Raw genomic sequence first — 13,926 nt, 5'->3', positions numbered from 1 at the left:
TAGCTCACACAGAGCCGTCCCGAGGAAGTTCACAGTAAGAGCGAAGCGGACATTTGAAGCGATAACTATCTGTGAATTCCCACTGAAATGTTATTCTAACTTTAATAATCTTGATTTTATTCAGTATTCCCTGTAGCTCCGACTTCTCGAGTGTTTAGTTCATCGGCACATTCCCATTAACTTGGCCACGTACGTTGACCTCACTTATCAATCCGTGTTATGATCCAACTTCCACGCTCTCAGACTTGAAAAGAAAGTGAATATTGTCCTGAACCTTTCAAATAAGAACCTTTACAATGAACTTAGCTGTGAGACATTTTTGGTATTATTTTCTTGGACTGTTCAGAATTATCACAGGAAAAGTCACGTGTGTGTACAGATTAAGAGAAAAGGGGGAAAGAAAAAGAAAAGCAAACAAAACATTTGTCTTTAGCTGCTTTATTCAACTTTTTTCATCATTTTTGTTTATCTTGAAATTCATACACTTTTATTTATTTTCATTTTTTTAACGGCTTCTATCACACAACTCAAAAAAAGAAAGAAAAAAAATGAAAATCACCAAAAATGATTTCATGTTGTACAATCCACCTGGCGGACATTCCTAACGGCGTCACCAGGGTGTCATTTGACATCTGTGGTCCAACACTGAGGAAGTTCCCCTTTAAACCCACGCTTCACCGTCTCTCACAGAAACATCGGAAAGCAGCATGAGTGGACAGAAGCACTACCTGTCAGATACTTTGAAACACAATGTAAATAATCTCTGCTTACCACAAAAATACACAAGATCTTACTTTTCCTGGGACAATACTACATCCATGTTCAAGCCAAAATGGCTGAGATTCAGAGAAAAAAAAAAAGAAAAGAAACAGAATTACTGGTGATAGGAATCTGGATTTCCTGAAGAGTATTGTCACATATATAACTTTTTCCTACTGGCTCACGATTTAATGGATATTATACTCGCATCAGGGAGAGACACTTTGAACTCTAGACCACAAAGATTTAAAGTAGAACTTCCTCAAAACAAAAAGTCAGATTCCTAGGGTAGGACAAGACCGGCAAGGATTAAATACTGACCGCCACATCCTCCATACTGCCATCCCCATGGCGATGCGATCACCTCTCCCTACTTGTTTCCTCCTACCAACAGGACTAAATGGACACCACAGGCTACTATACCCAGTAGAGAGCCTCATCCTCAAAAACAAAAAATGTGAAGGAAAAATAAGGGGAAGGATGAGATGCTATTTGAAAAACCTGATTTGGATATGGACACTTGATCTGATCCTAAACAAACCAAGCTGACAGAAAGAGGCAGTGGCTGCGTTCCAGACCAAATACCCCCCGCCCCCGTAAGAAGGATGAACACCCTACAAAAACTGAGCCGTGAACTAAAGCTGTGCACACACAAAAAGATGACTGGGTTTTTAAAAATTAAAAAAAAAAAAAAAAGCTTTGATGTTTGACAATTTTATTCAACTCCTTTATTTAACTCATGATTGGGATACTTGATGAAAAATAAGCATGGATGTCAACACAAATTGGGAAAACAAGTTCTTCTCCATGATGCCACCCGTCCATCAGCGTTCAGATCGATTCAACCGGCAGGGAGAGAGGGCTGAGGGGTTTGCACGTGGTTTGGAACAGAGCCGCTGCAGATACAAATAACCATCCATGGTTTAGATAAACATGAGCCGTGATGTCACAGGACATCATAGGAGCAAACGTTAACGGGTTGCTGTGATGGCTTTACAGAGCAACGGCAGAAGCCCGCTGCAGTCCCCTGAAATGTTCATCCTTCTGACCTCAGCAACATAGTAACCTTCAACCTGCTGGAAATGTGTTTTTTTTTTTTTTTTTTTTCACCCAATTAGACACAAATTAACACTGAAACAAAAAAAAAAAAAAAAAAAAAAAAAAAAAGACTCAACTTTTGGAATTTAGACTTTGTCTTGGCATCACTCCCAAGTAGCTGCCTATTTTTCAAGGGACTCTTGCTGAGATCTGCATGCTCTGTAAACATCAACAGCGTCATGTGAAATGCAATGATGAGCTAGCGCCCACAGAAGGGCAGAGCTGGTACTACACCCCCTCTCCCACCCATCCCCAATGTCCCTCAGTTTACAAGAAACAAACAGGAAATAAAAAGATTGAAGGAAAAAAAAAAAAAAGAAAACCCCCCACCCCCCAATCGGGCCTGGCAGCACACCACTGACTTCAAGTGTGTGCGTGTGCATGCTTGCGTGTGAGGATCAGTGTGTGTGCGGCCGTGGCCGCCAGAGTCTCTGAGAATATGAGAGGACTGGTGCATGTGACTGAGTGTGTTTGTGTATGCATGTGTGTGCGTGTGTGCTGAGGCTCCATGGGGGTGAGGGGGACTCCTAGTATTTCTTCCCCGGGACAAACTCCTTTGCTTCAGGATTCAAGATGCTCTTCCTCTGCAGAGAGAAGGAAACAGAATAAGATTACTCATTTTATCAAGAACCGACAGAGTGAGCGCAGCGCAATCAGACGCATCTGACTCACCGCCACTTCCTCCAGGTTGTTGTGGTGATCGCTGACCGACAGGCCGTTGAGCTGCTGCTGCAGCTGCCCCACCCCCTGGTTGTTGAGGTCGCGCGAAGGGATGAACCAATCCTGGTCCTCCTCCTCCAACATCTCCTGGAAGCAGCGCTCCAAGAATTCCTGCTCCAACAGCTCCTCCTCTACCTGCAAGACAATGACACAGGAAAGGAAATGATAAATAATAAGATAAGCAGTAAAGCGGAACAATAAGTGAAGGTGTGGAAATGTTCAGACGTTACAAATTCACGCTTAAGCCACAAGCTGACAAAAATGCTCAACTCTCGGTAAGAAACCTTGTATCTGATGCGGCATAGGCATCAGAGTTCATTGGTGGCAGGGGAGAGGGGTACGAGTCTGCCAAGAATTAACCTTTAATAATTCTTTTTATTAGCATATCATCCAAAAACATTGTTTTTCAAGTACTGTTGACAAATAAATGAGCGATAAATCCACCTGTTCTCAGGCGAGCCTCTCATCCTGAGGGTGAATAAAGCATTATGTTATCTCAACAGCAACTTCACCAGCAGCTCAGGGCAGAATCAAACTTTCAAATTAAGAGTGGAGAGATTGCAGGATGGTGAGGTTTAAAAAAACAAACAAAAAACAACAACAACAACAACAACAACAACAAACAAACAAACAAAAAAAAAAAAAAAAAACAGGATGGACTGAAAAGAAGAAAAAAAAAAAAAAAGTGAGTTGGACCTTCAGGAGTTAAAGTATCCGTTTTTGTCACATGTACCTGTCTGTTATACTCCTCCTCATTCTCCATCCACATGTATTCAGCAAACGGGTTGGCGTCATTGTTTTCTCCCGCATGGCCATTGGCAACCGGCTCTTTCCCTTCCTTTTCTGGAGCTCCGCCTCCTGGTGTCTTAGCCACCTCTGGACCGCTCATCTCAGCTGGCTCTGTGTGAAACAAGAAGGCACAGGTGTGACTGTCAGCGAACAGTCTGGATCATCCTGCTGCAGTATGCACGCAATCAGACAACCGAAGAGCAAAGCTGCGTAACTCCCATTCGCTAGCCCACAGCTGGGTCTCTTGTTAGTTTACATTATCATATTTAAAATCAAGGCTCCATTATTTAAGCCTGGGATTCCAAATCGAATTGACCATCAGCATCTCCATCAGCATTGTGGGAGCAGTTTTCCAGCTGTAACTGGAGTCCCTCTGCTTATAAAGGAGGAAAAGACAAAAAAAGCCATTGAACAGTAATTCTGCATCTCTCATGTTATGAGTAGGAAACAGACTGAAAGGCAACACCTGCCTGGACTAATCCTACTCGGCGATGTCTAAAACATCCTTCTGCAAACACCCAAATGAGCCTGAAGGCTTAATAGAGTCTTTGACATTTTATGACGTTGATCAATAGTTATTTTCCAGGTGGGTGAATTACAGTGCTGCAGTGAAAGGCCACAGAAACACACAACGGGTCCAGAGAGACATCAGTAACACATGCAGCACTATCACAAGCCAAACAAACACCCAGTTTTAAATCAGGTTTGTTTAGACCAATGAAAGAGAAAATACAGCCAAATGTTAAAGTCAATCCTATTTCCCCACCAAATACAGCTGTTCACCAAAACGTCTAGCCACATAGGGTTTACATCTGAAGTTTGAAACTCAACGTTATTTAAAAAAGGAGTTAAATAAACACTTGAGACATGAAGCAGAGTACTCAGCTGTGTGCCAACATGTAATCCTTACTCAGAGATGCTGATGCATGTTTTTTAACTTCGCAGTAATGAGATGAGACTCAAAACTATCATTTAACCCCCAGTCTTACACCCAGTCAACACCAAAGTAGCAACAGTGACAACAGTTTACAACAATTGTGGAAAACTAAAACAGACTTGCATTTGTGGGCTAAAAAGAAAGATAAACGCACTGTTACAGTGATGGATGATTAGATAAGCACCTTCCCCCACCACCTGGATGGAACCAGTACACAACTTTGCTCTTAACACTTCTTTTTTTCTTAAATTTTATCATTAACAAACAGCAAATATGGAAAATAAGGAATACAAAAATAAACAGTGCAAGTATTGTCCCATCAAATCCACAGAAGAGAGGACTTTATAAACCGCTATCTCAGCGTATCTAAGGAAGTCCCATATAAACAAGGCAAAGCCAAACCCAAGTGACGTGATCGGAGAAGAAGCGCAAACGTGTTTGTGGTTATTTTTCTGCAGTCAGCAAAGGCCTGCGCATGATTCAATCAAGCCAAACGCAGCGAGTCATCACATGTAATCTCTGCATCTTGCAATGTAAAAATACACAGCCGTGCTGCTGCTTTAAGAGTCATTAGAAAGACAACAGCTAACATCTGTGTTCAGTACACACCTTTGGCAATAAGTACTGATACTTTTTTTTTTTTTTTTTTTTTTTTATTATTGATCATCACATCCCAATGGATTAGAATAATTTACCAATACTCTGCAATAAAACGATTCCCTGAACACGTACTAGCATCCAGCTACATCTTTAGCAGATGATTACAAAAACTCAACGTGCAGGAGTGCACTTCTTCCTCAATGAATGGGAAAACCTGAACTGTGGAAGTGAAAGTAAAAACTGTGACATCACATCAGGTTTTCCCCCTCCATCCAAATACCTACTTCTCCTTCAAAAAGGGGCAGCCCCTGGATAACCACGCAATTTCCAGCTCAACATCTAAAGCTCGAGACTGGACACGGCATCCACACCTGGCCTGAATTTTATCAGAATAAAACAATTCTCATTACAACAACTGAGTACAATGCTAAATTTGTGTCCACACCAATTGGCAACACCCGGGGCTTAAAAAGAAGCCAGTGAAGATGTGCCGAAAACAGCAGTTCCTCTAGTGGCCACTTAAGGATGGCTCTAAAAGCACAATATGGCTCTAAAAGCACAATGTCTCAATATTTACAGTCAGGCACCAAAACAACTCTATTAATACTATGTCCTTTCATAAAGACTGTACCATTTAAATAAATAAAATAAATAGGGGTTAATGGGTGTGACCACTTTGACAGTTTTCCCAAAGCGCTATCTTTCAGGCCTCAGCGCTGCTAAATCTAGTCACTGAACTGGGAGTTTTTCCTCTAGTCCATAATGGACTCTCTCTAGTATTTTATTTCCATGTTACTTGGCTACTACAGAGATCTGTATCTGTGCATGGCACTTGTGCAGTCAAAGCACGGAGCTCGTCAATCCTGCTTAAACAGTGAAAATGTATGTAGTCTGTGGTTCAGACGTGCAGCTTCACCTTTACGCTGCGAACAGGCATCTAAAACAACATGGGTGTCTTAGAGTGTAGCCTCTTTCACATGGGATACTTAAAACAGATGAGATTAAATTCATTAATTAAGCCTAATATTCTGCAGTCATAAGCACTGTTTAAGCTTGAAGCCAGAGGCGAGATCACAAGTATCCAATAATCTATTAAGAAAAGACCGTGAGTTGATGAGATTTATGACGTGCGATTGCTTCTACGCACACAGGATTGCCACTATGATGAGACATGCCCAATCATGACATAATCCTCAGAGTGCCAGCCAGATGCAACAGACTTGTCATGACTCAACTGCAGCCTTGCAGCGGGGGGGAGGGGGGATAGAAAAATGATGATCTCAACCGAGCTCTGCTCACAGCTCCGGAGGTCATCCTGATGAAGACTCACTCACTCATTGCAATGTGTTGCGACTTCAAAGAAACTTCACCCATTTCAAAATTCTGCCCATAATATTTCTGCAACACCCGTGCCTGCAGTCCCCGTCTCCCTCAGCACAACAAAACAAACATGTTTAAGCAGAGTGTGACCCGCAGCAGCCGGCCGTTCAACGAACGCAGCGACAGAACGGACACGCTGTTCCTCAGAAGAGCACACACAAACAAGCATAATCTAAGTAGGTCAGTAGACTAAGAAGAAGAGGTGTGTCTGTTTCTGCCCAACCGTGGGCGACAATAAAGACGTCTAACGATGCAGAGCAGGGACTTGAACAAGGTGAAGAAAAAAAACAAAACAAGGGAAAAATTTACAAGACAGAGGTTGCAGAACATTTGAAGCCTGTGCCAGTGCGCTAACATTCACTTTTACTGCAGTCGATAAAGTGTTGTGTAATGAATCGGACTTACCATCAGCCAAAGCTTTAAAATAACACAGTTGAGACGCTGAAGGGGTGTGAGCATGCAAGCAGACAGCTAAAAGCAGGTAAGAGCCAGGAGGTTAGAGCTCAGGTGATCTTTTTTTCCCCCACAATCAAACGAAAGTTATGTTTTCCAGCTTCTCAGATTAAACGCCAAATGGTTATAAAAGTATATTGAATGCATGATCTAAACCTCCAAAAAGTTCAATTTGTAAGAACACCTCTAAGATTAATTTCCACAAGTTGCCAAGTCACTGACATCATCCCACCCCCACTGAAGTATAACTAACAAGAGTGCAAAGACCTCGCCAGCATGTGCTGCACATAGCACTTAACATGTTCACATTGCATAACCATGCGGTGGTTACCATGTAATATTTAGTTAGGCAAGCCTAGATCCGTGCTTCCCCTGTGCCTACGAGGGTGAGGGGTAAGCTGTAGAAATGTAAAATGCTGTTCTGAAATCCGGCGACACGGGAGGGGTCAAAAACAAAAATGTACAGAAAGTTTGACTTCTGAATCCAAGCAGCTTTATCTTGGAACAGCAATCATCATCAGCTGCAATGGAAGTTTTTGGACTGGATGATAAACTCAATGTCATATTTCTAAGTTGTTGTTGTTGTTGTTTTGTTTAAGGGAGGGGAGGGTTGACTCTTCCTATGAGCTAAAAAAAACAAAAAAAACATTTTGCTGGCTTGTTTGTTGTGATAGTGAGAACTTAAGTCTGAAAACTGTATATGTACTTTGTGTTGTGTGGGTGGGAATATGCAAAATTAATGACCATTTGACATTTTCAAAGCAAATTTTGTTCTGTGTCAGAGGGGGAAAAGGTCATTAAAAAAAGAAAAAAAGGAGAAGATTATTACTGAATTTAATTTTTTTTTTTGTCCTGATCTGTAAAACTAGGATATTTTAAGGAAAGAAGGGCTTTGGGAAATTCTATTAACGCAATAGCTACTGGTTCCACATATTTAAAAGACTTAGTTTTCCCCCCCTTGAGGCAAGGAACGAATTGGAAAAACAAACTGCAAAAGTATAAGTTTAGTTACTAATTTTTACATTTTTCAAAGTGGTTTTAAATCAAGCTGAAACAGCCGTTCAAATTCACCTTCAGATCCCTGGAACTGCAACTAAATTCAAATGTCGGCTTAATAGTCCTCTTGACTCCGTTTGCAATGGATACTTTGTGTACCTGCAAGTGTAAAAATAAACTCTGAATGTCAAGCAGAGACATCCAACCTGCGGGGAGACAAATGCGGGGGGAGCTCCTACAGCCATGTCCAGCTCCAACTGTGCACAATGAAGACTTTGATATGCAAAAACAACCCGCTTCATAGCGGTCCGTGTAGCCTGACAGTCCGTGTGTGTAACAGGAGCTGTGCCGCGGTGGCTTACAGCCTGCTAACGGCTCTAAACCAGGTGTCCGGGCATACCTGGGAAGTTGGTTTAAAGGATTTGGTAGTTTCAGTCGAGGTAATGCGAAGTGGCTAGTTCCCAGCGGCTGCAAACAGACAGAAACGCACAGCTGCGCTGTCAGTGAACGGGCCTAAGGTGAAAGCTACCCCACCAACAACAAAGGGTAGAGAGGCTGGGTGGAAGAAAAGCTCTTTTTTTCCTTTTAAAGTCATTAAGTGGGTTTCTTAAAACGGCTTAAATGCGAACCACGTATTAAACAAAAAGATACAATAAGCTACTAGAACACGTAAAGCACGCATCTGGGGCAAACCCCGTCTCTATTTGAATGCTAGAGGCCAAACAAAGTGTGCTCCGCTATGAGCTAGCACGCAGCTACAGCATGGCAGCATCACTGAAGCAGGTCAACAAAACAAGGCTGAGCTCCGGGAACAACAGCAGCGGCAAACACGCACACACGACGAAGCTCTAACGTGTAACCGTTCGCGGGTCGCCGTTACCTGGCATTGTGCTCCTGCTGTGTGTCTCAACGCGTAGGGTAACACAAAGTTACTGTCAGTAAACTGCGAGCTCGTCGTGTCTTCTGTGGGGATTTCTCCGCGCTGCGATGCAACGTAGCTCCAGTCAGCTAAATCCTGTTAGCCACCTCGCTAACGTTAGAAAGCTGGGTCGGTTATGTGGTCTGATGAGGCGTTCATCTACTGCCAGGAATGTGGGAATTTGTACCTCACACCAGACAAACTAGTAGATAAAAGCAGGGGCGGGGTAAATAAAGTAAATCCCATCACCATCAACGCTATTGGAGTCGACTACTGTTAATCTTACAATCTTCTTTATCACTTGATGAGAGCACAGATAGGATCAGTAGGAATGTAACAATGAGTACATTTGCTCATTTACTTTAATCAGCTTTAATGTACTTGTACTTTAAGTATTTCAATGCACTCTATATTGTGAGTGCAATTATTGCACTTCATAGCCCATATACTGTTTAATTTAGAAGCTTTAGTTGCTTATTATTTTGAAAATGAATTGCATTATTACAACTCAAGCTACTGAGCAATATAAATCTAATTAAAATGATCAACAGCTTTTAACATTAAAGAGATATACACATAAACAAATCAATAACTATAACCCAATAATTTCATGTATATGATTCTAAAAAGTGCCGTTTGACATGAGTTAATTTGCTTAGGTGCAGCCTGTGTACTATTAAGCTTAAATAGGAATATAAATCTTACTTAAGTTAAAAGTCTATAAATACTTTTTTTTCCACTTTGAAAAACAACTAATCATCACAAGATTATGTTTAAATTCTTATGCAGCTCCACTTTTCACTTGTCAACATAATAAATCTGCAAATGCAATAAATCTGTTGCACATGAGCTTGAAAACTGTGATTTTGTAGTTGTATAAGTTTAAAAAAAAGAGAGAAAAGGAATTGCATTGGTTCACTCCAATCCATAACACATAAATACAGCTGACTGCTTTCAATAAAACCTATAATGATGCCAGTAAATATATCTTTTAATACCATGGCAATGACTTCAGCTAAACCTTAGAGGTCTGAGTGCTGACGTCAGTGAGTAAACTGAGACATTCAGCACACATTGATCTCCATTTGAAACCAGTAACAAATGTAAGCAGGGATGCGGAGAGAAAAACAAAGCACCACCATAAAAACTGGTGTTTGTTTATCGTCCAAAAAACTATTTGCAGAAATGCAATAAAACAGATTGCTTCGCCTATCCAAGCAGCTACAACATCTGGTTAAATTCCACCACAGCGTTTCCATTCCTTTTCCCCCCAGAGGTTAATGGTGTGTGATTAGAGGATGAATGCCAAGACTGAACAGAATCCAGCTCGGATTCAGTCAGAGCAGAAATACACCGTAAATCATGGAGCCTCTCTGCTCTGCTGTCAATCCTGAGAATGAAACAAGCAAATGTGAAGGGCGACTTGTTTTCAGCACATCGTACTGAGTGAACTGCCAGTGTCACGACAAGCTCCGGCATCTTTTCTTCTTTGGCCTGCTGTTCGTTATGCTAATTGAGTGACAGCAGCTGACAACAGTTAAAAAATGGTTCCAAAAATAAAATAAAAAAATGCATGTGGCTTTTTTAAAATAAAAGTAAAATGGTAAATGGCCTGTATTTGTATAGCGCTTTACTAGTCCCTAAGGACCCCAAAGTGCTTTACACATCCAGTCATTCACACTCTGGTGATGGCAAGCTACATTGTAGCCACAGCCAACCTAGGGCGCACTGACAGAGGCGAGGCTACCGGACACTGGCACCACCGAGCCCTCTGACCCCCACCAGTAGGCAACGGGTGAAGTGTCTTGCCCAAGGACACAATGACCAAGACTGTCCAAGCCGGGACTCGAACCGGCAACTTTCCGATTACAAGGCGAACTCCCAACTCTTGAGCCACGATCGCCCCGATGTATAAGCCACTTAGCCTGCCAATGAACAGGACATTAACAGGCATGCTGTAAAAGCAATTTAAATCCTTTATTATCAACAAATTCAATTCACGTTTTTGTTTAATAAAATTTTGTCAGGGAGCAGTGAAAAAAGGTACAAGTGTCACCACTGGAAAGATCTTTGCAGTAGCCAGAGGATATATGTAAAAATGAAGTCAGCTTCCCCGAAATTATACATTTAAGGAGTAACAATTTAAATGAGAGGTGAACAGGTGAGAAAAGCAGTAAACTAAATGTAAAGTGCCCAAGGAATAGAAACACAAGGACAACAGGAATTCAGAGTGAATAACTGGCTGAAACAAAAGTTTGGCTCAAACTGCTAACAGTGTGGACAGCAGTAAAATATCTAATCAAATAAAAACAGATTAAATTTAGCAAAGGGAATGTGGGAGATGTTATATTTGTAAGCACCCACTTAAAATAAATTAGCCTGATGTAAGTGTGAAGAGTAGGAGATAAGGGATACAGGAGATATAGGGAGCAGCTGAAAGTAGTCTATAAATGGGATAAGTAACTGACAGTGTGTGTAATTAAAAGTAACTGATACACAGCTTTAAGTAATGAGTACTGTATATGCAAATGCAGTTTACACTCGTTAATAAAATCTAAACATTAACAGTCTGATTGGGGGAGACAGTTTTAACAATATCTACTGTAATTTAATCAAGTTAAACAGCATACAGAAGAAGCTACAGATTATTTTAACCCCGGATCCCCTTCCAGATACAACCCAAAAAGGGATTCGCGTTTTCTCCTGGGAAACACAGTACACTTGTTAGGGAAATGTATAAACCCTACATGGAATTAGTTCCATTAAACGTGAAAGGTGGTGTTGCTGCAGAGGTACGTGAGTCTTTGTGACATGATAGAGGAGCTATGTCTGATCTACATAAAAAAAAAAGCACCACAACACTGAGATTCTACCTGCTAGTTCTATTTTGCTAGTCAGCATTGAGAGCTACAGTATAGATGGCAATCAAAAATCGGGCAGCACTTGAATGCAGCATGTGCACAAACATCTCGAGCTCCGTCACAGCACCTCTGTCTGTACTCCTGACTAACCCCAGAGACAAATGCCTGCGTGGCTCCGGAGAGAAACGCGCTTCTGGCGGTTCACTCTGGGAAGACACGCTTTAACTGACTTTTATGCGGCTCAAAATACTCTAATAATGGACAACATGAGACCTGTTGTGTCAATTAGCGTGATTTAAAAAGAGAATTATTTGAAAACTGCATATGTTCATAAACTTGGCTGCCCTACATTGTAGTTAGGCCACTGTTACTACTGTGGAAGTTTGTTTTTACCACCTTCACAACAGCCCCCTCACTCCTTTTTAGACTAAGCTCATGAAGGCAGGAAGTGCCAGCCTAGTGAGAATTTAGCGTAAAAAAATTTAACCACGTAAGGTTAACATTGTTTCATGTTTAGCTTTCTTTTTATATTTCTTGATATGAAGCAAACAGATAGCTTCCCCTTTATCGCACCAACACTCACCACTCAACTTCAAGCGCAAATCGGTGCGGGGGGGGGGGCGCAAGCCAGCTGTCTTGAGGGGTAAAATGCTCTTTTCCGGTCCTGGGTGTGAGAAGAAAACCACACAGTGAAGAAAATCTTCCTATAAACTCCAACTCGGTAAACCAGCGGTTGTCCTCTTGCTCGGTTTGGTTGCGTTATTAACCATAAAAAGAAAAAATTCCCCGTTAAATCCACAAATTTTCTGCCAACACGTTGAGAGGAAAAAACAAACAGTGTTGTAGTCGCGCTCGTCCAGCTGCACGCTTCAGCCATTGGTTGAGGTTTACGTCAACCAAGGCCTCCTGACGACGCTATTGGCTAAAAGTGTAGAAACGCCCACCCCTACCTCGCCATTCACGCGACTAAAGAAAATACATTACAGCTTTTTTATTTTCTTTCCACCATTGTTTTTGTAATCAACATTTCCTAATATTGAATGAACAAGCTCGCTGTATTTATAATATATATTCAATAATGTATAAAATAAAGAAATTACCTGTTTTCCACGTGTAATTCTGACTTTATGTTATTATGACTATATTTTAATAGATCCAGTCCTGTTTGTCCGTTTAAAATATCTTTATAAAACTGTTATGTTATATTTGTTACGATTTCGGCAGCTCTCTTAAAAAGGTCATTGTTAATGTCAGTTACATTTTTTTTTGCACCGTGTTGTAATCGTTACACTTTGAGACACCTCGCACAGGGCAAAGGTATCAGGGCCAACTCGGCCTTCCCAGTTCAACTCAGACTGCCTGCTGCGCACAGAGCTGAGAGTGAAGCAGAGTTTCAGTGTGCCAGCGGGCTGTCCATTGACTGTGACACCCTCCTATGAAGGTCAGTGTATAGCTGATAGCTATATTTCTACATTGTACGACTTAATTTATAAGATGTAACATATATATAAACATAGTGATATTGCATAGACGTTCTCTGTGTTATATATGTGTGTGTATATATCTATTATATATATATTGCACTCCAGATCATATTGCGTGATATTAACATATGTAATGAGATTAACTAGGAATTGTCCACTCCCGTGTAAAGCTGGAGTGAACTGAGTGAACTCTGAAAACAAAAAAAAGTTTTAGGGCTCAAAATGCGGCCTTGTGGAGATAACTTTTTTTTTTTTTTTTTTTTTTTTTTAATTGAACTTTTAATTGCAAAGCAGGAAAACAGCAGTCACCAGCATATACATACACAGGACAAAGATGCATCTACACGTATAGCAGGACATGGGAGGCAGAAAGAAAAAGCCAACAGCAATAGTAATAAACAATGAAAAAGGTTAACAATCGTCCCTTTGTTGCCAGGCTAAATCCCGTAAGCCCGATTTCAACCTCTGAGCAGAGGGAGTGTCCAGATGGGCCAAAAAAGGGTCCCATATGCGATAGAAAAGGAAAGGTTTGTCCTTAAGTGCTGTAGAGAAGGCTTCCATTGGCACAATACATATCACAGACTGTAGCCACTGGTTGACAGATGGAGCCTTATCAGAAATCCAGTGGAGATAACATTTAACAACGTGGCTGCTGTTTCATCCCTTTACAAACATAAACTTGAACTTTGTCTGAACACGAGCTTTGTCTCATAAACATGTGCAGGACTAGAGATCAATCACAGAGCGACTGTGGCTTACGTGTTTTTCAGGGGAGAGGACAACCAACGACCTCATTCGTGTTTCTGCAGGGGTCAGCGTTTAAGGGACGAAATGACCTCAGAGCAGTAAACTGTATTTTGTGTGGAAAAAGAAAATAGTGAACGCAATACATTGATCAGTGACTGTCGTGAGTCAGAAAACGCTGTGAGA

The 13,926-nt window shown here is 41.3% G+C and overlaps 1 protein-coding gene across 2 annotated transcripts; it reads right to left on the bottom strand.

Annotated features, from left to right (window-relative positions):
• Nucleotides 1-422: 422 nt before the first annotated feature.
• On the bottom strand, nucleotides 423-12,263 carry paip2b (poly(A) binding protein interacting protein 2B). Of its 2 annotated transcripts, none has more exons than XM_084924455.1 (4): nucleotides 12,096-12,263; nucleotides 3,311-3,477; nucleotides 2,530-2,712; nucleotides 423-2,441 (listed from the first exon to the last, which is right to left on the bottom strand). In XM_084924455.1, the coding sequence occupies exons 2-4, from the start codon at nucleotides 3,464-3,466 to the stop codon at nucleotides 2,385-2,387; spliced, it is 396 nt and encodes a 131-aa protein (XP_084780581.1). In that variant the 5' UTR covers nucleotides 3,467-3,477; nucleotides 12,096-12,263; the 3' UTR covers nucleotides 423-2,384. The 2 variants fall into 2 exon arrangements, with proteins under 2 accessions (XP_084780581.1, XP_084780580.1); XM_084924454.1 differs by lacking the exon at nucleotides 12,096-12,263 and adding an exon at nucleotides 8,613-8,807.
• Between the last annotated feature and the right edge of the window lie 1,663 nt (nucleotides 12,264-13,926).

This window comes from Perissodus microlepis, chromosome 3, assembly GCF_051167445.1.
Source record: "Perissodus microlepis isolate ML-2025 ecotype Zambia chromosome 3, ASM5116744v1, whole genome shotgun sequence".
NCBI lineage: Eukaryota > Metazoa > Chordata > Actinopteri > Cichliformes > Cichlidae > Perissodus > Perissodus microlepis.
The sequence above is the reverse complement of the archived record's forward strand: the minus strand, read 5'-3'. Positions and strand labels throughout refer to the sequence as shown.